Source organism: Chiroxiphia lanceolata, chromosome 8, assembly GCF_009829145.1.
Source record: "Chiroxiphia lanceolata isolate bChiLan1 chromosome 8, bChiLan1.pri, whole genome shotgun sequence".
In the NCBI taxonomy this organism is placed as follows: Eukaryota; Metazoa; Chordata; class Aves; order Passeriformes; family Pipridae; genus Chiroxiphia; species Chiroxiphia lanceolata.
Window position 1 is genome coordinate 25,336,326 of NC_045644.1, and position 25,547 is coordinate 25,361,872.

Sequence of the window (25,547 nt, forward strand, 5' to 3'; positions counted from 1 at the left end):
GTTATGTTCTGATACAGTGCTGTTGTGCTGGCCCGGCGTTATGGAATTTGTTCGCTATTTCCTAGTTGTTTGTGAAATGTATTCATTGTTTAATTTTGCCTTACACTGTTGCTGTTGTTATTGTTAGATTATTTGTTACTTGGGACAGAGGCAGTTTTTGTCACATACATGTGCACTCTCTGAGCAATGCAATTCCTGTTCTTAAATTATTTACACTAGGTGTTACAGGCAGGCTAAAGAATGAGCACATAGGTAGTCCTTGATTTTGGCTCACAGCATAGAAGGAAGGAGAAACAGTCCAAGCCTGGAGTACTGTCTGGGGACATGGGAGAGTCAACAGGCTTTGAAACTCATTGCTAAAGCACATGTAGAGCCTGTATGGATTCTTCAGGCAAGATAGCCCTGGATAGAATTTCAGTGATAGCTGGTAGTCCAGACAAAAATGCAGTTCTTGATATGAAATATAAGTTAATAGTGTTTGAAAATGAAAGAGCAATGTGTGTCTGTTAAATGGCGTATATATATCTAGATGAGGAAAGATCACCTGTGTGTATGTGTACATATACACAAATAGAAATCTAATTTACAAGTTGGTAGTACGAGAATGAGCAGATTTCAAGTGGAATATATTTTATGGTTATAGGATTAATAGTTATTTTCACTGGGTTTAACATATTTCATTAATTACTAGATGCATACTTATTCTGTGTTCATTTTGAAACCACCAATGCGTTGGTTTTGTTTTATGACAAGAACTGTAAGAAATGTTTGCTTGTATCTGTGGACAAAGCTAATGGAAAAACCCAATCCTCTCATCCACATATTCATCTGAAAGATGTGTTGTATATCTGCAGTTGATTTTCTAGAATGCTGATTAGCTAATACTGTTTTTGGCATGCAGCTTATCCATCGTGTAGGAGAACACTATCTGAATTTCAATTTACTTTTCAAAATGATGTTGAACTGCTATTGCTTTAAAGGCTCTTCTGGTCATTTGGGGACCCACTGCAGACAGTGGAACTGCAGTCTGGTCTCAAAATCTAATTGAATTGATACAAGGCAGCTGAAGCAGTGATTGTTGGAGAGTTTGAGATGAATTGCAAAAATACGTGCTTCTGAGTAACTTAGTGTCCTTGTTTGAAACTCTGCCCCTGAGTTTATTTGTACTACCACTGCTAACAGACCTTTTTTATGCTAAAAGCCCTATGCTTCGATATAGTTAAGGAATTCATTAGTTCTATGTGGTTTGATATGATCACGTTGCTATTAAAGAAACTTCATGCCTCTGAGAGTACTAGGCTAATAATGGAAAGACGAGTGGAGAGTTAAGGTAATGTCAGATGTTAATCCCTTTGTCCCCACTAGCAACTTGCCACTGTTTAAACTTCCAAAATCTCACCCTCCTGAACGTTTGTTTTTGCAGTGATGGGTCTTTCCCTTATGATTCTGTTCCCTGGCAACAAAATACCAACCAGCCTCCAGGCTCTTTATCAGTGGTCACCACAGTATGGGGTGTGACTAACACCTCTCAAAGCCAGGTAAGCTTCATCTTTATGCTTCCTCCCCTCTAGCTACACGTTTTTGCTAATGTTTGTAAAATGGAAAGCTTTTTGGAAAATCCTGTTGGGATTAATGGCAGTGTCTGTCTTCTTTGTTGTACATGGTGCGTTTTTCTCCAGGTCATGTCCACTTTGGTGGCATCAGAAAGGAGGTGTCTGAGAGCCTGCATCAGTTACTCCTTTAGCTGCATGCAAATGTCATGCTTGGGTTTAGCTTGAACTTTGCACTATGTGGTTTCAACACTAAAAGCATGGTTTTGGGGTAATCCCAAACCTCTTGGGAATTTCAGATTGGACATGAAGAATTGTTATGTTAAGAAAAAAAAAATTAGCTAGATTCACCAAATGACAGTTGTTGATTTTACATGGTGCTGTGTATTGTACTTGTGGGCTGGTGAAATTTAGTACCAAGTCTACCCCCACACTGGGTTGCTAACTACCAGCATTAGGCTGTGTTCTTTCCAGTCTCTCCCTGTTAAGGCTGCCTGACTTTGCAAAAATATTTCAATATATGTTGGAACAGAAGCATGAGCTCCTGGCTTCCAAGTGAGAGCCATACTTCCTGGTTGTTCACTTGGTTCTCTCTGCTCTTAACTCTCTTTTTGTTCCGTGTTGTATATTGAATTATACCATACAAAAAGAAGCAGCTTTTATGAAGAAGTTGCCAATTATTTGTGATAGTGTGCACTCTGAGGGTTGTGGCACAAATTAAGCTCTCAGACAGTCTGGCCTTTTCTTACACCATAGATGAAGTGCTCAAAACAGAACACCATCTTTAATGAGTGCAAATTGTACATAACTCTAACCTGTCTTTTCTGCCTTCTTCAAACCAAGTGACAGTAGATCCCATACAAATTTTTCAATTATTTTTTTGTTATTATTTTAATTTTGGTAAGAAATTTGAAAAGAAAACGGTTATGGAATGAGCTATTTGAAAAAGAAATTATTCAGAGGCCAAGTCATACAGATACTCACAGGGCAGTTATGTAAGCACTGGTGGTGGCATAATCTTTCTTCCAAAAAATAACAAGAGGAAACAGTTACAGGACCTATAACATGATTTATTATTGTTGATTTCTTTTAATACATTAAAAGAAAAGGTATCCCATCTGGAAGAGAAACACTTGAGTAAGCACAGTGGTCCATATATTGGCCAGAAAATGAAAATGTAGTTTCTTGTGGAAATCTTTCACACTTAAAAAGGCAAAAGGAAAGAATAAAAAAAATTTACTCAGAGTTTTGTTCTATTATAAGAAAACTGAAATATTACTTGAACTCTTCATGGTACTTCAGAGGAATGTGCAGTAGAAGGAAAAAATTGTTTTGGCACAAAGAAAGAAAATGCTTCTTCAGAGTCACTGCAAGGGAGCAGTGAAACTCTGGAATGTGACTCTTGGTTGTAGCTATTCAGAGCAGATTGAAATAAATGTCAGGATTTCCTGTAAGTCTTCATTCTCATCGAGGGAAAGGAATGAGCTGGGTTCACCAATTTCTTTTCACAAATGCCTGAAGCTGATGACTTAGTCTTCTGTAAAAATCATGACCACTAAGTTTCTTTTCAAGTATGAGGTAGATTTCTGTGCAGTTGATCCATGAACAGCCATGCTTACGTCTCAATGGAAAACATAGCAATTTGGGAAAAAAAATTCTTCGAACCAGCAAAACAAGTCCTTTTAAAAAACAGAACAGAGGACTCTTTTATAAGAAGCAATAAAAACAACCAGTAGACTTCTGTACACTTTAGTGAGAGTTAAATTCAAGATTCTTTCACAGTTTTCACATCTGTAGTAGCCTTTGCAGTATGCTAGTGGAACTGAATACTTCCAGGTTATTTCAAAGGCCTGCATCAGACAAACAAGCAAATACAAAGCAAAAACCCAAACAAAAAGCCCTGAAGAAACCCATACCACAAAAGAAAAGTCATGTCCTTTCTCATAGTCAGATGAATGGTCAGAGCATCGTTCTAGCAGATCTTTTTCATCAAATCTTTTCATACATGTTAGGGTTCCATCCAGTGGGGTTTGTTTGGAATGGGAAAAGGAGACATCACCAGGTATGTGCACTAGGCATCAATGAGGTTTATACCAATAAGAGTTCAGAGTACAGGGTTGTTAATGTTTTAATTTAACTACCACAGCAAATTAACTTAATTTACTTGAAGTAATTCAAGGTACAGCCCCTTATTCTCATGTTTTCTTCTCACAGGTGCTGGGAAATCCAATGGCAAATGCTAACAACCCTATGAACCCAGCAGGAAATCCCATGGCTTCTGGGATGACAACCAGCAACCCTGGAATCAACTCCCCTCAGTTTGCTGGACAGCAGCAACAGTTTTCAGCCAAGGCAGGCTCCACTCAGCCATACATACAGCAGGGCATGTATGGGCGACCCAATTATCCTGGGAGTGGAGGCTTTGGTGGCAGGTAAGATTTACTTGTGTGAGGCGGAAAATGGATGTAAGTAGTTGATGAAGCTTGTTTTAGTGACCTGGCAGAAGTGTCATGGGCTTATTTTAATTATATAAAGTCTCAGTAGCTATTTTATGCTGGTTAAGTGAAGTACATACTGTTTTTACAGCTTTGGAAATCAGCTACCTGAACTGCAAAGAAATTCATCACCGTAAATGGAAATGGCTTAGGTCAATCAATTAGCTCTAATAAACCCCCAAAATAAAGTTTTAATTAAGGGAAATTGTTAAACAGACCACAGGCTTAGGAATGATTAACATTTAATAAGGCCAGGATGTGAAAGGTATTGATGGTATAATTTCTTCGTGCATACGGAGGAGTAAGTTTGGGCACTGGGCAAAGGAGGTTCCTGTGCAACAGAATATTTCTGCCCAAAGACTTACTCCACAACAGGAATTTGAAAAGAATTGGGAACAAAGGTGTTTGTTAAGAAAGATGGTCATGATGTGTATTTATTTTGGGAAATAAATGCTGCATTAGTCAAATAAGCAAAAACTAATAGTCTGGTGTTAGTTACATTTTGACTTTCTGTGTCTGTACTTTGTAAATAAGGGTGGTAAGGGCACTTAACTGAAACCACTGTTTATGGTCCCACTACAAAGCCTGCTTAAAAGACTACTTCTGTTTGTATAGTCAGTCTAGTGTGAAGAGTATAAGCCCAGGACTCAGGGAACTTACCTCTTCCTTCATTTCTACCACCAATCTATTGAGTGACCTTGAACAAGTCAGAAAGTTTCTTTAGCTTTGTATTAACGTCTCTAAAATGGGCACAGTGTACTGGCCCATATTTATAAAGATATTTGATATCTTGGAGTGGGAAAGGCATGGTTTAGCTTAGTTTATCTTATGATCAATAGAGGAGATGGGTAGGAATTGTGAAATACATTGTGTGGGATCCAGCAGAGTTGATTGCATTGGGTCTCTCTTGGCCTTTCTGCTAAGGTTCAGGGAGAAATGCCTTTACTATATTGAGAACACTTGCCATAATTCACCACTGAGGCAGATGAACGTTGTGTAATGTAGGAAGCTCTCTGTTCATGCTGCTCTGAAGTCTGCCCCTACACTACTGGGAAATGAAGCATTAACTTTCAGGAGTTCAGTTCTACTTTGCAGTAAGCTACAGAGCTTTGAAGCAGTTCACTGCCCCCAAAACAACTGATGGCAGTGCCTCGCAATTCCAGTGGCAGCCCCTATGACTGGTGCACCTGGACAACACTTGTGTCTCCTGTACTCACCTAATTACCTCTCCTGCTGGCTTTCATTAGTCATTGATAGGGGGTTTTGGAACAGTTCCAGGTGAGGACCACGTTCAAAACAAAATCCACCGGCACATCTTAATTCTGTCTTTCTTTCTTTCCTTTTTTTTCTTTTCTTCCCTGTTAGTTACCCTGGAGGCCCAAATACCCCTGCAGGAATGGGGATCCCCCCCCACACGAGGCCACCAGCTGATTTCACCCAGCCAGCTGCAGCTGCTGCCGCTGCTGCAGTTGCAGCTGCAGCTGCTACAGCGACAGCTACAGCTACGGCCACTGTGGCAGCCCTTCAGGAAACACAGAATAAGGACATGAACCAGTATGGACCGGTAAGAGAGTAACCCTTATGTTTTCATACCTGCCTGATCTGGACCATTACAGGGAATTGGGCTGTCCCTTCTTACTATTGTGTTTGTTAGGGTGCCTACTCTATTTTTATTTTTTTGTGCATGAGCATGGTTATAAATGCTTATGAGAAACTGCTGGAATGTGTGTATGTAGGTATGAGTCAGTGTCCTGTGTTTTTTGTGATCAATCTTGCCTAACTGTATTTTGTAGTTTAGGGGTTGCCCCTTAAAAAAAAAATTGAAGATTACCCAAAATTACAGCTGCATCTGACATGATATATTATTGCTGCCTTTGCCAGCCCTCTAAATTTGAGAACCTAGTGAAATGTTCCAGAATCTTGAAATAGGTTTTGTTGTGCTTGGATGATTGTTTATTTTGCTGACTGCAGTTGTTTGGTTGGGTTTTTTTCCCTTCAAACAAGAAAACAACAGTAGAAGAGAGGTTTGCTTATAATAATATTGTCTGTAAGAGCAGCTATGCAAGACATGCATGTTATGGTGATCCATAACTTCTAGCATGTCGTGACCTCATGTAACCATTTTTTTCTTAAAATAAACAAGGGTTTGATCAATTCAGGTTTTTTCCTCCTTAGCTTTTTTACCTCTCTGATTTCTGAAGTATATGGGTCCAGGTGCCAGGTGATGTGAAGCACAGTGTCTTAGAAACTGTAGTGTTATGCTGTATTTACACAGCCAACTTCCTAACCTGTTACCGTACAGTACTAGACAAACCAATTGAAAAGATTTAATTTCTCACTTTAGACTTATGTCTGTCTTCTACAATTCCAGTTGAATTTTTAGTATAAGTAACATCACTGCCCATCAAATGCTGGAGAACACTGAAAGAAAATGCGACATAAATCCTTGCCTTCTTCCCTCCCCCAAAAGCACGTTCAGCTCCCTCTTCCCATTTTATAAATGCATGTCGCATTTTATTCTTTTTTTTTTTTTTCTTCTTCTTCCGTTGAAGGTTTGTTCCTCTTTCCAGATGGGTCCAACTCAGGCTTACAACAACCAGTTTATGAACCAGCCTGGTCCTCGTGGTCCTGCTTCTATGCCAGGCAACATGAACCCAGCAAGCATGGGAGCTGGAATGACACCTTCCAGCATGAGCGGGCCACCCATGGGCATGAACCAGCCTCGGCCTCCTGGAATGAGTCCCTTCAGCACCCATGGGCAGAGGATGCCTCAGCAAGCCTACCCAGGCCCTCGCCCCCAGTCTTTGCCTATACAGGGCATAAAGAGACCGTACCCAGGAGAGGTAATAAAATAAATTGTATTTTGTGTACACTGTTATTTTGACTGAAATTGCAACACGTGGGTAATGTGTGGTACACATCCCTTTAAGACAGGTGCATCTTTGTTCCAGCCTTGGTAGGAGTGCAGCCACTGAAATATAAGCAGCAGCAGCTCTTCCTTTTTAGCTTCTAAAGTATTCAGGTTGGCCCTTGCTATGTTAGTCAAGATGACAGTCAACTCAAGAAAGGGCCCAAACCAGCTGACTGCTCAAAATGTCACTGTAAGATTCTCATAGTGCCTTCACAGACCTTAAACAGACTTCCATCACAGGAGTGGATTCATTTAATATGACAACTTAAAAAGGACACTGAAGGTGAAATACTTCATTTGAGCCAAACATGTGATCTATGTTTTCTTGGATGGTTTTATTTTTCTAAAGAAATAACAGGACAAACATTGTATAAGTATGATCTTTTCCTTTCTACCTTGCCTGGCTGCCTTTGAACTCTTTTCTTTTTTTTTCTTTTCTTTTTTTTATTTTTTTTTTTTTTTTTTTTATTTTTTATCTTTTTTTATTTTTATTTTTTCCTTCATATTACAAGTTCCCACACGTTTGAGACCTTAGCAACTTAGGAAAGTCTTATTTATTTATTAATAGTAATAACATTTATTTTAAAGACCAATTGCTTTCTAAACTTCTTGAGTGTTGATCACTGAGATCATGGTCACTGAGATGAATATAAATAATGTTGAACTCAAATCCCTGTTTGTCAGCATTTATCTAATGCAAGTTTATTTGGAGCGTGATAAGTTCCTGTGCTCTTGTAGGAGATCTGAATAACTTTGTAGGCAAAATTACATTACAATTGACTTGTAATATGACCTTAGGGTCAAAATTATAAAGAAATTTAGACAACCAAAGATGCAGACAAACAAGCTTTTGAAATTAAAAAGCACCAATGTGTTTTACTCTTCAAATCAGTGTGAATCAGGCAGTAGATGCTTTTGAGAATCCCAGCAGCTCTCAGCATCTGTGTACGCCTACATGTTTATATAAATCTAGCCACCACTTAGTAACTTCAGAGATCATTTCCTGTGAAATTCTATATTCAACTGAGACTTCAGCAACAGGTGTCGAGCTTTGAATATTGTGATATTGCGCTGACAATAATTATGGTAGTAAGAGTTTATAGAAAACACAACAGCAAAGAGTACCATGGCATACAGAAAATATAGAAAACATTTCTTACTGAGCTACATTTCTTTCCTGATCTGCAAACTACTTTTTCCTAATTAAAAATTTATTCAGAAATAAAAAAGGGATGTGCTTTTGCAGGAGTTGCTTCTCTGGGAACGCTTTTCACTCTGTAGATACTGCCATTTATTCACAACTAAGTTAAGGAAACACAGGATGTGGCTTGTTCAGATAAGTTTTGTCTTCAGATTTAATACTTTAAGAATGACTTTAAATGTCTTTTTGCTGCTTCAGCAGAAGCACATTTTTCACTGTAAGTGAATATGATCATGTTTCCAACAAGTCAGTTCTGAACCATGCCATAAACGTTACATGCTTGCTGGCCTGAATTTTGCAGTTGATATTTGCCTATCGGTTTTTGAAAGCTTCGTTTATGGCAAATTCTTATCAACAAGTTAATTTTTCTAATTAACATTTTATTACCTTTGAAGTTCCAGTTTTCATGACTTTGATTCCAAAAGCACAGCACTAGCTAGCACTAGCAAAGTGTTTATGACTAGTAATAACTTCTCTTTAGTTGTTAAGGTATTGCTAAATACTCTAGCACAATGGCAGCATAGCAGTTGGGTTGAAAAGACAGACATGGGCAACAGCTTCTATTCTCTTGCCTGTTTCAGGATTTTTTATTTTGTTACTTTTTCTTTTTGTGCTTCCATTCTACATCTGGAAAAGGAGCCCCAGGCTTGGGGGTGGTAGCAGAAACACAGAAATTTTGTGAACGTTCCATCTGGTTGTAATTCTGGTTTCTTCAAACACAGTGCCCTTTGACAGCACTGCAAGGCTGAGTGTGTGTGTGTGTGTGTGTGTGTGTGTGTGTGTGTGTGTGTGTGTGTGTGTGTGTTAAGGTACATGGTTGTTCTTACCCCACTTTGGTTTGCAAGGTTTTTATGCTTTTGAGGAGTACTGGGGTTTTCGTTTGTTTTGATTCCACTAATGAAGGTATGCTAATAATCAGTACAAGAAAACTGCTTGCATAAAACATGTTTTTGTCTTCTTTTATCCCTGTCATGAAATAGCCGAATTATGGAAACCAGCAATATGGACCAAATAGCCAGTTTCCAAACCAGCCTGGTCAGTACCCCACTCCCAACCCTCCAAGACCCCTTACATCTCCCAACTATCCTGGACAGAGGATGCCAAGCCAGCAAAACACAGGGCAGTACCCTCCTCCAACAGTCAACATGGGGCAGTATTACAAGGTAAGAATTCTTAGATTATCTTGTTGCGTTCTGGTGGCCGTTTGCTGAATGAAGTCACATTAATGACTTCATAGATACCGCTTTTACGTAATTAAAGGAAAGAGAAAAATCCACAGCCTTTTTACTAATGTTTTGGCTATCACAGAATCAAGTCAATCAGCCAAGTTGCATTGCGACTTCAGAGCAGTTCATAAAGAAAATTGAATGTTGCTGCAGCTCATTAGAGGGTTTTACAAGAAAACGTTGGGTTTACTTCAAAAATAGCTTGTTAAAAAAAAGTACCTAATGGGATTCAGGTGTAATATTTTCACCTATTCGTGGTACCCTGCAAGAATACAGCTTTGAAAATTTGTAATAAACATGTACCACATTGCAGCATTCCGGTTTTGGACCTACAGTGGTCGCTGTTGGATTAAGCAGTTCCAGTTGTAGATTTCATCTTTGAACTGAAGTTTTTGTTACTTTCTCCAACCTCTTCCTCCTTTTTTCCCCTCAGTCTTTTCCCTCTGTGCTGCTTGTTTTGGGCAAGAACTAGAATTCTTAAAATGTTGCCTAAAACCGGTTTGTGGATACATCTTGAGCACTGTGTATTCTCCAAACTAAGGCTGTACTAAGGGCCTGCTGAGGTTTGCTGCCTTTGAAATGCACACAAAGGTGATCTGTTGCACACAGGTACTCCAGTGAGTATAAAATGGGGAGGACCACTGATGTTCTGACCTGCTTAAAGCATTAGCTGTTGAAGTATTTGTACTACATTCTGATTTTGAGTGTAGGGTGGAAGAATCTAAGTTGCACATTGGTGTTGAATTGGAATAGTTTGGTGTGATTCACAAAGAAAACACCATTGAAAAAAAAAAAAGCAAAACTGTTTTCCAGAGAGCATCTGTTCTGTGTGCATCCACACTGTCCACTGTGGTACCCAAAGGAATGCCTGTTGCATCATGGAAGCTTTTGCAGTACACTGCCAGGAAGAACACCAGCAGGAGACAGATCCTCTATACTATAATTCCAGTGCAGTCACTTACACTAAAATAACAACAGAAGAACTCGGAAGTTTTTAAGTGGCAGATTTTTAAATACATTTTATCTGTGTTTGTGTTAGATGGGTTTAAGTTTTTTGATTTACAGGATAGTTCTAACAGAGAATCTGTTGTCTTTCCAATGTATCCCCTATTTTGTATTCAAATATCGACTGCTCTGGAAACAGTTAGGGAAAAAGAGCTCTTTTTAATAAGGGAGATTATCCTGGGTGGAGGAAAATTCCAGTTTGCCACAGACAGAACCAGAACCTTTAAATTGTAGTGATTGTGGAGATAGTAGCTGTATGTGTTAAAGGAAAAAACCAAAGATGGCTGGGAATTTAAATGCTTAAGATTTTAGAAGGCACCTTTCTTCTTAAGTGCTTTCAAGTATCCTAGTCTAGCAGAGCAGCACTTAGTTACAGAGTCATATTTGAAGTCAGGATGCTTTGGCTGTCTGTAAAGGTTTTCATCTTCTGACACTCTTATGTGTTTCTGCTTATGGTACATGAACTATTACAGGAGAGTGCCATGCAGCTGCAGTTTTGTTTCATGTCAGCTTCCTTCACATCAGGGTTATTGGTTTATTCTGTTAACTGCAACCACACCCTTAATTACAAGGAACAAAACCAACAGTGTTTTAATATGTAGCTACTATTTATATTTAATTATCCTTTTTCTATTAGTTTGTCTTATCCAGCAACAAACTAGGGACAGAATCAAATTGTAGGTACACAGAATAAAAAACATCCCCTGACCCCCAGAGCTTCAGTTCTGAATAGATGACTTGGATAGGGGTGGAAGAAAGGATAGATGGAAGTAAAAGGGACACAGACTGTCTAATTGTGTGTCTTTGGATTTTGTTTTTCGTGTAGGCTTCTGTGCCCTGAGGCTATTTTGGGAGGAAGGCAGAGATATAAAGGGCTGGGTGGGCTGTGGTGGTGTGGAAAAACTGAAGTGAATGGCTGGTTGGTTTTGGAAAGGGAGTGTTCAGATGAATGCAAAAAGGCTTTTGGCAGCCTTGCTTGTATCTGGTCATTGCCTGAGTTAAGCTGGCTGGTCTCCTGGTTTCAGTTCCTGCTTTGCTCTCCTAATGGGCCTCTTCCCTGAAGGCCTCATGGGACATCCTGTGGTTTCTTGTCCAGAAACAGAGGGGCCTCCCTCCCTTGTTTGTAGTCTTTGGTGTTTGATAACAGTGCTGCTCACAAGGCTTATTGTTCTTATTTTAAGACTGCAATAACAATGTGATGTTATTTATTTTCTAGCCATCAAGGCCTGTACCTGTGGCAAATTACCCTCATTCACCTGTTCCAGGAAACCCCACACCACCTATGACACCAGGGAGCAATATTCCTCCATACCTGTCACCTAACCAGGATGTCAAACCGCCATTCCCACCTGATATTAAACCAAATATCAATGCTTTACCACCGCCTCCAAGTGAGTAGCAAACAGAATGCCCCCACAGTCATTTATTGTTCCTCTGTTCTCTGCCCCATACCCTTCAGAGTCTGGAAACTAGCTCTGATTGCTGCTCTGGGAGAGGCTCAAGTTGTAAGTTATAATAGGTGGCACGTGCGGTGTAGGCTCACTAGAGCCAGGGGACAGAAAAGAGAAAGATTGCCATCCCCTCTTAAGACGGAATATCAGAAAAGTTCTTCCAGGTCAAATTTGTAAGGGTTTTGCTCCTGAACTACTCCTTTGATACACTTCTTGAGGATAAAACAGTTGTTTTCAGGCTGTGCTATGAGTGCTTTGTAGGCTTGTTTGTTGTATGAACTTTCATTGTGGTCTGTTTTGTTCAAGGGCAAAGCCATTCATTGAACAACACCGCAGAATAGTGTAAAATGTGAATATTTATAGCAGTGTCTCTATTGTAATCCGTGCAGGCTTCTTAAGAATATTCAGTAGTATGCCAAAAATTGATATATGTTCTTTTCAAAGCCACTCAGCATCACAGCTACATTTGGCTGGGAACAGGGTAGGAATAACAAGATCTCTCTGACTAGATGCTAGCACGAGATGTTTCAGGTTTTGAAGTGACTGATGAACAACAGGGGATATCATTTACTAGGGAGCTGTGAAAACCTTTATGTTTTCTGTAAAATAACTGCTGCTGCATTAGCACTTTGCAGCTCTGTTTGGAGTTCAGGATAGCTGAAAAATCAAGTAGAAGAAGGTGGCCTGCAGTATTATTTGGGCAAGAACACAACATTTAAAGCCATTTGGACTTCACAGATCAGCTGTAAGTTACCACAAAACCTCCTTTATGGGCTCAGGTAGTAATTGAATACAGTGTCTTTGATCATCAGATACTTTCAGCTGATGAAACTGTTGAAACAAATTGGGTAATGTTGATCCCAGTTCAAAGCAGGGAAAACAAGCATTATCACAGTTTGACATAATAAAGAGATTTGTTGTCAGTCTTCTGCCAACAGAGTAAGCCTGGACACAGAACCTATGCTGTAATAAAAACCAAGAATTCTTGCCGTGCCTGGTTTGTGGCTGGAATGCTAAGGTCCTAATGTGAAGCATGGGAGCATAGAAGACTGCTTTGCCATTGTCATCAGTTTGAGCCTTGTCACTTGCATCACTTAGATGACGTAGTCACTTGTTATTTTCTTTTTTGTGTGTGTAAGCCTGCTAAGTTAGACCCAGTAGCAGATCACTGTGCAAATTGTCACTATTCTGTATAAATATACACATTATTATTGCACTGCAGATGCTAAAGGGAAAGTTCACGCTTTCTCTCCCTCTTCGATCCCAGCCAACCACAACGATGAGCTGCGTCTGACGTTTCCCGTGAGAGATGGGGTCGTCCTGGAGCCCTTCCGGCTGGAACACAACCTGGCAGTCAGTAACCATGTCTTTCACTTACGGCCAACTGTCCATCAGACGCTGATGTGGAGGTAAGCTCAGCCTTGCTGCAAAGAGGTCTTGCATCCCGTGGTGGAGGAGTGGCCATGAGTTTCAGGGCCATGAAGGTTTGCCATGAATTTCGCTTCAAAAGTTGTAGGTTGGATGGGGAGGATGTCCTTTTGACTCCCCGGTACTTTCACCTGTCATTTTCCAGAGACAACGCATTCTAAAATGCTTCATAATATATATTATATCTCCTTGCTGGTAGCACATACCATTCAGTGTCCAAAGAAATCACTACAGCTGTTCCATCCTTTCTGATCTGTGCGGAACAGGAGCATAGTGTGCGTGACCCGACCCACACGAGTATGAACTTCCATTTAGGAGTCTCTGAAGGTGCTTTGTGGCCTCTGAAATATTAATTGCAGGAGTAGCTATGCAGGGCTCTTACAGCTTATGCTTAAATTAAATGGTGCAAACTATCTGATAATGAAAAATAACCCACTAATGAAGGACCTAATTCCCCCTATTCCTAAATTTCCCCTGTTTTCTTACTCCACAAGAACAGCTCAGAAATATCAGAACATAGCTTTCCACAAACAAAGGCTTCTGGTTTTCACTTAGTGAGTTCTTATTTTCAGCACAGAAGAATAGTTTTCCTTGGTGGTACTTTCCTGCATTTAATGTAGATCTGTGTAAGTGATTCCAGGTTATGTTTTGGTTCCTCCATGCTCACGAAAGTGCCTTAGATCAAATGACAATCAGAGCCTTAATTTTTTTTAATCTATATATTTTCAAATACTACGGAATAATCATCTCTCCTCATTCTGTTTTTCTCAGAAAGTATCTCAGTGTTTATCCTGCCTGATGATTACATTGTTTGAGCCTTTCTCTGTGTACTGTGGAGGCTGGTTAGTTGCTTGGGTTCTTTCATGGAAGTTATTTCCCTGTGAGAATCTTCTTCCCACTGACTGGAATTCACTTGAGACTTCTGTTCTCAGGGTGTGGAGGGCAGAGGTGGGCAGAGAGGTGCACTCACTTCCCTGCCCTGGGGACAGATTCTGGCTCTGAAGCTGAGGCTTGATGCAGAGTGCAGGAGTCCTTGTGCCTTGGTGCCCCCTCTACCCTGAGGTAGCCTGGGGGTTGGGAGGAAGGGAGATTGCAGGCAGACCACATCCAATAATTAACACCTAACTTTAAGGTCAGTTATTGCTTGCTTGCATTTCATTATCGTGGAGTACTCGCAGCAGAGGGAGTTTTGGCAGTTATTTGCCAGTTCTTATTAATAAGTAATCACTACTGGGGATTGTGCTGGCTCATTCAGTAGATTTATAGTTCTGCACTGAGGCATGAGGCTGTTTCTTAATATCTCTTCTTTCTTTCTTCCTTTGCTCACCAAACACATAGCCTTTATTTAAACTTATTTTAATGAAGACTCATAGGTAAACTGTGCTCAGGTCTGCTGTTTTGGAAAGCTTGTTAATAGTAGGGAGAACGGATGGTCCTGTAATGAAGTCATTCCACATTTAACTGGGGGTTGGATGGATGCCAGAAAAATGAATTAGTCACATGTGTGGATGGATTTCGGTTTTTATAGAGAATGGTGGAATCGAGCCAATTCTCAATGTTTTTCTGCCAGTTAAAATATTCGGCAAAACCTCTCACGTGTAGACGCATAATGAATAGCAATGCAACTATTTCTCTCCCCACTGGGAACTTTTCATGGTTACGAGAAACAGAAAGGTTGAAGGCGGGGAAAATGTCTCCTTGAAGCTGGTTCAGCCTTCACACTGCTCACTTATGAATAACGTCCCGTGGTGGAGACACTGCGTGCTAAGAACACGAGGGTCTCCTGAGCCCTGTCACTGCTCTGTGACGTTCAGCAGGCCTGCTCGCCCAGTCGGCTTGGGTTTGATGTCAGAGGTACCAAGCCTTGCTTCCCTCCAAGTCTGGATGACTGTGGTGTGTTCTTGTGAGGTGGGAATCTGAGTGGAACTTGCAGAGAAAGCTTTCAAAAAATTGTTAATAAAATATTGAAAAAAAGCCTGAAAAGGCTTCATATGGATGGATTATGTTGAAAGGTCAGATAATTTGTATCCTGTAAGTTTCTTTTTAAAAAAAAAAGTGTTTGTGTCCAGTGCTAAATCTTGATGTTTTGAAATCCATAAAAGATTATGTTGAGTCAGATTGAAATCTTAGTAAGGAAAATGGAAGTTAAGGTGATGATCTCCTGAATGAGCTGTTCCTCTTGGATCTTACAAAGATATCTTCTTTCAGGAAACATGAAGAAATAAGCACACAGATTTTCAAGTGTGAACGATAAACTTTCAGCTGTCTTTTGCTGTCATGAACCGCAGAATCCTGACATTTTAGTTCAGCTTTCCATGTTCTTTTAAATTTCTTATTTAAATTACTCATTCCTAACACAAGGTTAACATCCATTTATGAAACTGAAGTCATAGTCTGTACCCACTTAATTTGTGATTAACGTAATCTCAGCCTCTTCCTTTTTTGGAGGCGTTACAGAACTAATTTCTGAGGAGCTAAATAGCGTGTGGAAATTATTATTGGAGAGGTGGGAGGAATTCATGCCCTGAAATAAGGTCTAAATTGGGTAGATTTAATCCACAGCTGTGTTAATTTGGAATCACAGAAACTGTGGTTTCAGTGGGGAGTGAGATATAGGGGTCATTTTAGCTTAGTTGATTTACCTGTTCTAAGTCAGGATTAGCTCTACTTGTATTCTGTCTGTCAAGCGTTCATTCAAATGCTCTTTTAAATTCTGAGGTAGTGAAGAATCCAGTTTTCCAGCACACTCCACTGCTGCATGCTGTTTTCTTGTTCTTAAAACACAAAGGACATACATGATGTTGACATTCTTCTTTCTGCAGAATCGCTCCATGGTCTAGGTTTGCAAGGAGGTTTGAGTTGTTTCTTTGGAAAGTCCTTTATAAGTGTAAAATATGAACAACTTTGGGGCATGCTTCCATCATTAATTCATCGTGACTTGCTTCTGTTAAGGGGCTTTTGTGAAGAAAGCATGTTATCTCCTTATTGGCAATAATTCTAGAAAAATAATCTGACTGGGAAAGAAAGAACGTTCTCAGCATCAAAATGACCTCCCTCTGCAATGTGAAAGCAAAGTTAAAGGAAGATTTATTGGTTGTTGTACAGGTCTGACTTGGAGTTGCAGTTCAAGTGCTATCACCATGAAGACAGACAAATGAACACAAACTGGCCAGCTTCAGTCCAGGTCAGCGTTAATGCAACCCCACTTACCATCGAACGTGGTGACAACAAGACATCTCATAAACCTCTGCACCTAAAGCACGTCTGCCAGCCAGGAAGAAACACGATTCAAATTACAGTCACAGCATGTTGTTGCGTAAGTACCCTGAGCTCACGGCTGCAGCTGCTGATGCTGAGTTTGCTATTTAGAACAGTTTGCAAATGTTGCCTTAGCTGAAGGAGCCTTACTCTCATTTTTTACCATATTTTTTTCTGGTAAGGTTCTTATTTAATGATGTTGAAACAGTCAGAGTGCTAATATGAAAATTTTTGCTGCTTAATTATTGGAGAATGTAGTGGTGTCCTTCCAGTGTCTCTGACAGTGTTCATGGTTTTGGGGAGGAAGGGAGTTTGATCTCCTACCATTTATTGTGTGCTGTGTAACAAGGTGGCTAAAGTGTATTAGTGTAGAAGTAGATTACTGGGATGAAGACTGTTGATGGTACTAATTTCATTAACTTAAGGTATTAAACTGTATTTGGTTTGTCATGAAAAGATCACCATCATAATTGTTGGTGTTGGTGATGATTTTTCAAATACCTTTTTAGATTAAAAACTCATGTTCCATGATGCACTCTAAACCATTCAACTTTCCACTTTCTCCTTTTCCATGGGTTAGTTACCCTTGGGGATGAGTACTGTATTTTTAATGTAGACTGTTCTGCACATCCAGTCTGAGCCTTTGACTGTCCTCATGTCACTGACAATAATAAAGCAAGCTGCAAGCTCTCACAAGGTCACTGTGTGAGGCACGTTGACAATAAGCCATCCACTCATTTTGCTTTACTTCACCCTGATGTTTCCCTGCATAATATCATTTATCTGATGGCTGAGAGCAGGAGCAGCATCCTGTGAATCCACAATAAGCTCTGTGCTGGGGAGGAAGATTCAGTTGATTCCAGGCACATCAGTCGCAGATTGTTTTCGTAACTTCCAACGTAGTCTGAGGGCAGACAGGTAGGCTAGACTGTGTCAAACAATCCAGGGTTTTAAAATAAACCCTGATGTCAGAGATTAGTATGTCAGCCCTATGTATTCTGAATATTAAGGAGGGAGAAAATGCAGAAAATCTTTGCTTTTTTAAAGCCCTTGTATACCCTATGCATGGGAAAACATCCTGCACAGTGTGCAGAGTATCCATAAGGGAGCGTGTGTGTGCAGAGGAGCAGAACCAGCTTTCATAATTAAGCTCTCACGAAAGCCAAGTGTCCAAGGGAAGAGTGCAGCTCTGTTCAGGAGTGTATTTAACATGTGTGTTTGGTTCTTTTCCTAACGAAATGTGTTTTCTTGCAGTCACACTTGTTCGTGTTGCAGTTGGTACACCGGCCATCAGTTCGCTCTGTACTTCAAGGTCTACTAAAGAAACGCCTCCTCCCAGCAGAACATTGTATCACCAAGAGTGAGTTTGCATTTTGTGTGGGTGATGACTTTGCAAAATGTCTGTGTTCAGTTGTGATAAGCTATGTCTACGCAAGATTTACTTGTTTATTGATAACCTTAAGCTGTAATTATCTAGAATTTCCAAAACATGATGTGGGTAGATGACATCCTTGGTATCCTCAAATGTTAAGGGCTATTTGGGTAGGGGTAGCAAAGTTCCAAGAACACAAGCTTAGTCCCTATTCCAGGAGAATCTCTGCTTTTCCCCCATATTTGTTTTTGACCTGCCTAAAAGACAGATTTATTCTTTATCTATTTAGGGCTGCTTTTAGTGCTTGTATGGCACTGTATTTGTTTGAGGCTATAGCTGATACGCATGTGTGTGATGACGTGTCTGTTCAGGAGAATGTTTTAGATTACACAGAAGACAGCTCTGTCAATAAATCGTTCATTAAATTGTCCCTTAAATGTTGAAATGTTGGTCTTTTAGATTTGTATGTTAGAATTTACAGTGTGCTTGTGCTTTCTCACAAATACAAATACCTTCTTCCTGAACAGTAAAGAGGAACTTCAGTAGCGTGGCAGCTTCCTCTGGCAACGCAACACTAAACGGGGAAGATGGAGTGGAGCAAACTGCTATTAAAGTGTCTTTGAAGTGTCCGATCACATTCCGGCGGATTCAGCTCCCAGCAAGGGGTCACGATTGCAAGCATGTACAAGTGAGTAGGTGCCAGTGGCCTGGCAGTATTCCCTCAGCCATGTGTTGTTACAGTACCTTTAGCTTGGTTATCGTGTGAGAGTGCCTGATGAAATGGCATTTATCTTTGGCAGCCTAAACAATTAACTATATTTATATGTTTAGTGTAGAGGAAGAAAGTAAACTATCTGGTTTAGTTTTCATGTCAGTTTTGCTTTTGTCTAACTGATTCATTTAATACGGTATTCTCCCTTTATTTCCTTTTGTTTTGTTTTGTTTGTTTTTCTCCTTGTTACTTTCTGCTACCTAGTGCTTTGATCTGGAATCTTACTTGCAACTGAACTGTGAAAGAGGAACTTGGAGGTGTCCAGTATGCAAGTAAGTGCAACCATACCTCATGAAATGCAGTTGTACACAATTTGACCAAATTCAGATAATTTTAAAAGTCAAGAAGGGGAGAAAAAGGAAGTGCTAGGAAATAAGGTGTATATGCCACATTTACTTAAGAGCATGAAATCCAATGAGAATTTTTGCAATATTTCACCACCCTTGATTATTAGAAATTTAAAAAGAGATAATGAAATATTTTCTCACAAAATATGTAACCTGCAGGCTCTCAATACAGGCTGTCAGTGGGTTGTGTAGAGTTCAAAAGAGGCTCAAATATTTACATTGGTAAGGCAGATACCTACATAAACAAATGAACTACAAGTTTGTCTTCTAAATTATGAAGTATAAGCAACTACTAGACAACAACATGCTGTGGCAAAAGAAAGGATAGTCTATTTTAGAGTTATTTTTGTATAATTTTAATTTGTAATCCCCAAATTACAGAACTTAAATATGTAGATAGTGTTCAGCATCCAGCTAAACATTCAGTAAGGATGCCAAATAACTGTCTCAGGTACTGAGCTTTGAGTCATATAGATGTGCAGTAAACGGCAGTGTTCAAGGAGAAGGGGAATTTTGGAGACTGCAACAGTTCCCAGTAATTAGGTAGGAAATTAATTTGGATCCTCCAAGGTTAAAGTCAACATCAAGTGCAATTTAAAGTGAGAGCAGAAAGCAGGAAGGATGCTATTCCAGAATAAGGCTGATTTTAAAAAAGGTAAAAAATTTCCAAAGAACAGAAGTTTGGAGTTGTTGCTTAAAGGAAAAGAGGGATGCATGCCTTTGGCATAATTTCAGCCTTATGTTTTGACCAGAGAGCTGGTATACACAGAAGAAATGGAACAAAAAGCTTTGAAGTGGTTACAGATTGTCCGTCCTTATGTTTAACTGGGCACAAAAAACTGTGGAATGTTTGGAGGCCAGTTCAGTGTCTGTGACCTACTGAGCCCAGTCCTCAGTGTTAGGAGTGTGTGCCAGCCTCAGCTGAGAAGCCAGGGCTCTTTAGCTCGAGGAACTGTAGCTGTAACAGCTTGTACTTGGTCTCCACAAGTCTCCAGTTCTGTGGACATGGCAGGCTGGAGATGAGCTTGTTTCCATGGCTATCCATGACTGATACATATCCTAACATACAGGTGCTTTCTCTGAACTACCCAAACCTTTTCTGTCTTCTAAGTTTGGCTAAAAATATCACAAGAATTGGATGTCTTGCTTTCTTAATTCATGTATTCATACATCCAGGCTAAATTTTTGTCCCGTTTCTCTAAGCATGAGCACCTGCATTCAGATCTAAGTGCCTACATAAATAAATCATTTCTGGTTTTGTTTTGTTCTGTCCCCATCTGTGCCAATTTTAAGTAAAATAGCTATAATACATAGTTACTTTGAAGCCATAGTACTGTGTAGCTCAAAAAAAAGAGAAAGATGTAATTTAAAAAGTAGTGCTAACTGATGTTCACAGGAGAGATCTGCTATGTTTGAAAAGACTTTAACTTTGCAATGTATTTCACTAACAAAAATTACTTACAGAGTGTGAACAGCTTGTGAACACATAGAAGTAGATGTCTCCTTATCTCATCTGTTTGATGTAAATACTATTATCCTGGTAATGCAAGTGCAGAACTAAAATTGTTTGCCCAAAATCATTCTTGGATGATATATTACATAATCAACCTGCTAATTTCATCACTAATCTATCCTTCTTTCATCCCTAGCCATATTCTAACCTGAGGTTTGGGGTTTTTTTCCCTTTTTAGTAAAACTGCTCTTCTGGAGGGCTTGGAGGTTGACCAGTATATGTGGGGTATTCTGAACGCTATACAAAAGTAAGTGATCTTACTCATTTCTGATATCCAAGACTAGGCAACTAGGAGATATGTTAATGAGTACTGAGACAGCCACACCAAAATAAATCTTGGTGATTGAACTTGAATGTTCTATTGCGTGGCTCTTTGGTGGAGCTGGTGATACAGTGAATCAGATTCCATCTACTTTATAGGTCTTGTTTGGGTTGTCTCTTGATGGCAGCCTCACCAATGAAGCAGAGGGAAGAGCAAGAATGGAAGATTTACTACTTTCTTGTATTTACAAGCAGTCCCTCTGATTCACAGGTGGCAGACCACATCAATATGTTTGGATTTCATTGTGTGGATAAACACAGAAATGTGCTCTCACAGTTGCCTGTTTTATGACTTGCTTTCGGCACACATTTGAGGAATAAAAGATCTTAAGGTTGTATTCTACCAGAGCATTTCAGAACATTGGTGACCATGCAGTTTCTTATGGAAACTTCAGCAGAATTGATTTCAAAAAATTCAATTCATATGCTAAATTTTTCACGTTATTTTACAGCTCCGAGTTTGAAGAAGTTACCATTGATCCAACTTGCAGTTGGAGGCCGGTCCCTATAAAGTCAGATATTCACATCAAAGATGACCCAGATGGCATTCCCTCAAAAAGATTTAAGACCATGAGTCCAAGCCAGATGATCATGCCAAATGTAATGGAGATGATTGCAGCTTTGGGTCCTGGCCCATCACCTTACCCATCCTTACCCCCTCCTCCAGGAGGCAACAACTCCACTGAATATGGTAACCAAGGTTAGTTTTACAGATTTATGCACCCAGGTGGTCACTCTAGAAATCAGTGACTCAGTCAGCCTTGTGATTCAGGTATGTCAGTGCATCTTCTCAGAGATGCATTAGGAAAAACATATGACTGTGTTTCTGAAATTCTGCATTAGTCTTTTCAGTTAAAATTCGTCTGTTTAAAGAAAAATGTATTTTAGTAAGTAGTATGTTTTAGTAATCTATTTTAGTAATATATTGTAGTATTTAGTTATTTTGTATTTTAAGTATTAGGTGCTTGTCATATTTATAGCCATGCAGTCCTCCCTGAATCAACAAACACTGTATGTTACCTTATATATTCATGGCCTGCCACAATATACTTATTTCCACATTTTTTCTATGCTTTTTCCTTCTGTTCCACCCTGAAGTGAAGACTCCTAGTACTACATAAGTTAGAAAGTAGAGACCTGACCCATTAACCCAGCTACTTGGGCCACTAAGGTTAACTTATGGCCATGTGGGTGACATCCAGTAGGCCACACAGAAAATGGATGACTTTCAAAGACCTTTTAGTTGCTTTGCAAACACCTTTGCATTAGAAAATTACTTTTTAGTTCCTCTACCCATGTGCTGCCAGATTGAGAAACAGGGAACTGAACACAGGCAGTGGAGATAGGTTTTCAAATTACTGGTATGTTGTGAATAACTCAATTATAGTGACAATTCTGAAAATATGAAACCAGAGACTGTTTCTTTTGCAAGTAATATGATATGACTCAGTTCAGCTCTGGGAAAAGACCAACTGTTCACACCATCAGAATCCCCAAATTGATTACAAGGTGATACATGTGCTTTTTGCAGGCGTTGAAGAAAAATATAGATTACATGCAAAATACGGTTAATTTGCTCCAATGACTCAAAACTGATGACAGATGATAAAACTTCTAAGGTTTTCAAACAGATGAATGATTACTATAACAAAGCCAAGAGCACTGAATCACAATTTTTTCACTTGTTTGGTAGGAGTGAAGTGCAGTCAGAGCATGAGAACAGAGCCATCTCTTCTTCACTGAGTTTCTGGCTCATAATCAGGAGCGGACAGGGTAGTCACGTACAGTGTGGGGTTTAGGGTTTGTGTAATGATTGCTGCCTAGGCTGTTATTTTGCTGCCTTCCCCTGTGGATCCTGTAGCAGAGGCAGTCATTGCTTCTCGGAGCCCTGAGTCATCAATGGCAGGTGAAACCCACGCTCTCCTATTTCCCCTGCAATAGGCATATCAGTGCAGCACACCAGGTTATCCTAAATGTCTTAGAGGTCTCTCCCTCAGCATGTGGCACAACTCTTGCCACAGAGAAGGGCGTGCTGCCTTATATCTTCATTCTCCACCAAAATGTGCACTTTAGTGATTGCAAATAGATAACTGTTCTTTAAAGCAATGTAGTAGTAGTACTACTACTGTGGTTTATGTTTGTTTATTTCAGTTTGACAAGAAGCATACCGAAGCTTAATTTGCAAATATAACAAATACTCAGTAATAAAAAGACCACATTCCAGCTGTCTGCTAATTAATTATTCCTGATGCAAGGCAAGACCAGCTATGTTCTGTGAGACTCATCCAATTTGCAGATTAACAAAATGAGAATTAGTAAGGCTCTGCAGTATTTACATGATAGATCAAAGTCCTGATGTCTTTGAGGAGTACTCTTACATGGCTAACGACTTCTATTCCTCCAAGATTAAACTTCTGCTTGTGAAGCTGCACTGAAGAGCAAATGATGCAGCTACTTCAGTTTGTCAAACTCCCTTCTGGAGTTGAATATTTAGAACTGCTGTACTTCAGCTGACAAACTGCAGGCTCTCTGTGCAAGCTCCAAAGCTATTCTGTTGTTTCAGAGCTCAGTATCATCCAGTTCAGTTGCTTTTATGAAAGAGCAAAGTGGTTTTACTTCAGTTTTTTGCAGTCCGTAGCAAATAAGCCACTGGTATCTGAGTTGGAAGTGTTAAGAGAGGGATCTCGACAGAAAAAATATGGAGAGTAAAATGCCTGTATTGGGATGCATGCTTGCTTTAGAATTTAAATGAAGATCAATTGGGCTGAGGTGGTGTGGCTTGTTTCAGGATGGTAGATGGGGCTATGTGTGTGTAAATTTAGACAGTCATGTGAATTTTATTGGGGTTTGTGGGAGCAAGGAGAATTACATCATAGACTCCAATTAGATGTGAAGGCCTGTACTGTGCTATCTGAATGGAAGTTGCCTGTTTATCCCACAGAAGAAGAGGTAAAATAGATGCTGTACTATGAACTCCCACTGTGGCATCTTCCAGATTCACTTCTGTCAATTATTTTCATCAGAAACTGAAGCAATGCTACAATCTTACTGAGTGTGTAGAAGCATAGACATAAATAAAACAGGTGTCCCATAATTAATTTGGGATTTGGGCAGTCAGTCTCAGTTACACTGAGGTGCTTCCAAATGCAAATATCCCATAGAATTTAATATCCCGTTTTACTTCTCGGCATGGTTAAGTTTACGTGGTGACTTGACAGTAGTTTTTCAAAATGTCAGCAGTTTTCAGTTAGTTACAACACGTACATGAGTTATTGCAGGAGCCAGTATTTGAAAGCTGAGTGTCCTTTCTCCTCCCTGTTCCCCCAGCTCTCTTGGCAGTGGGGAGCACAGCGTAGTCACGTTCAGCGTCACGGTTGCCCTGTGCTGTGCAGCGAGAGCATCACACCACACAGCTTTTAGAGGATACTCTGAGAGATCAATGCTGGGAAACAAATCACATCTGTTTCTCTTTCAGGCAACAGTTACCAAGGTCATGGCAATTTTGACTTCCCACACGGGAATCCTGGTGGCACATCTATGAATGACTTCATGCATGGGCCACAGCTGTCGCATCCCCCCGACATGCCAAGCAGCATGGCAGCTCTCGACAAGCCTCTCAGTCACCCCATGCAGGAATCTGTAAGTAATGGTGCTGTGCACGTAGATTTGCCTTTGTGGGGATAAGGAGCTCTCATCCAGCTAACGGACTTCCCTTATGAACTGCTTTTACTTTTGTGGATTCCTCACTTTGGAAGTTTGTGAAGGAGAATAGTCCTGAGGAATGCCGGAAATGTCGTTTTTTAGTTTCCGGCTGTTCTGAGTTTTTGGAGAAGCATTTCTGTACTTTTTGAATTGTCAATTAAGCTTGTTTATCTGGAAGAAAGAACCTGCCTTGGTGTGTTTGTATTAATCATTGTGCTGTGCGCTGACACATGAAAAAACCTGTACTTCATTCCCTAGGCCAGCAGGTCTGTGAATATCCATCTCCAGGAGACAGCTTGTTAAAGCAAGACATTGGCTAACTTCAAAGCAGGGACAATATCTTCCCTGGCTTTTTCCCTGAGGGCAAAATTTGCATGAAAGCATTTTGAGAGGGAATTCTACCCCTCAAGTAGCATGAAAGGCACCTTTACGCTGTTGGGAAGAGGACAAGCCTGTAGATTTCAGAGAGAGATGCTGCCTCTGGTCTGAGAGTATCAATATAAGAGACTAAAAAATAGAGATTCCTCGGGTCTCAGATGGTGAAGCAGAACTGTGCCTTGGAAAAGCAGCTTGCTCAGAGCACTGAGTTTTCTGTACAGAACTTTATATATCTCCAGAAAATGCAGTACTGCAGTAGCTAGGTGATAGAAAAGCTACCAGCAGCATTTAGCTCTTAGGCATAGCTCGTCATCTATTTTAACTCTGCGTGTGGGGTGTGTATACATCCTTTTATGTTCATTTAAGTTACAGGGCAGGGGCTTTAAAGTGTGCTGTTACTGCACAGGAAGGATGTTTAACTTGACAAGTCATCTGTGCTGTGTCTTTAGTGAATCCTGGAAAGTACAATTTCAGAATGTAATGAGGAAATGTGGTAGCAGATGCTCAGCAAAAGCCTACTCAGTCAATGTCTCCTCTAGCTGGCAGTGGGTTTTCCAAGGAGGATGGTGAGAAATAGAAGAGAGTGGAGAAGAGAGTTCTTAGTATAATTTGGAGAG

The 25,547-nt window shown here is 40.0% G+C and overlaps 1 protein-coding gene across 7 annotated transcripts in view; it reads left to right on the forward strand.

Moving 5' to 3' along the window:
* ZMIZ1 (zinc finger MIZ-type containing 1) overlaps positions 1-25,547 on the forward strand; it is a 348,375-nt gene that overhangs the window by 309,771 nt on the left and 13,057 nt on the right. For 6 of the 7 annotated variants that reach the window (XM_032695347.1, XM_032695349.1, XM_032695346.1 and 3 more), the window contains 14 exons: positions 1,424-1,538; positions 3,765-3,982; positions 5,411-5,609; positions 6,598-6,888; positions 9,138-9,320; positions 11,605-11,779; positions 13,107-13,248; positions 16,373-16,583; positions 17,780-17,885; positions 18,425-18,585; positions 18,874-18,941; positions 20,708-20,776; positions 21,303-21,550; positions 24,326-24,489. In XM_032695347.1, coding sequence (XP_032551238.1) covers positions 1,424-1,538; positions 3,765-3,982; positions 5,411-5,609; positions 6,598-6,888; positions 9,138-9,320; positions 11,605-11,779; positions 13,107-13,248; positions 16,373-16,583; positions 17,780-17,885; positions 18,425-18,585; positions 18,874-18,941; positions 20,708-20,776; positions 21,303-21,550; positions 24,326-24,489 — 2,350 coding nt within the window. The remainder of the gene's footprint in view (positions 1-1,423; positions 1,539-3,764; positions 3,983-5,410; positions 5,610-6,597; positions 6,889-9,137; positions 9,321-11,604; positions 11,780-13,106; positions 13,249-16,372; positions 16,584-17,779; positions 17,886-18,424; positions 18,586-18,873; positions 18,942-20,707; positions 20,777-21,302; positions 21,551-24,325; positions 24,490-25,547) is intronic. The other variant, XM_032695348.1, reaches the window with a different exon arrangement.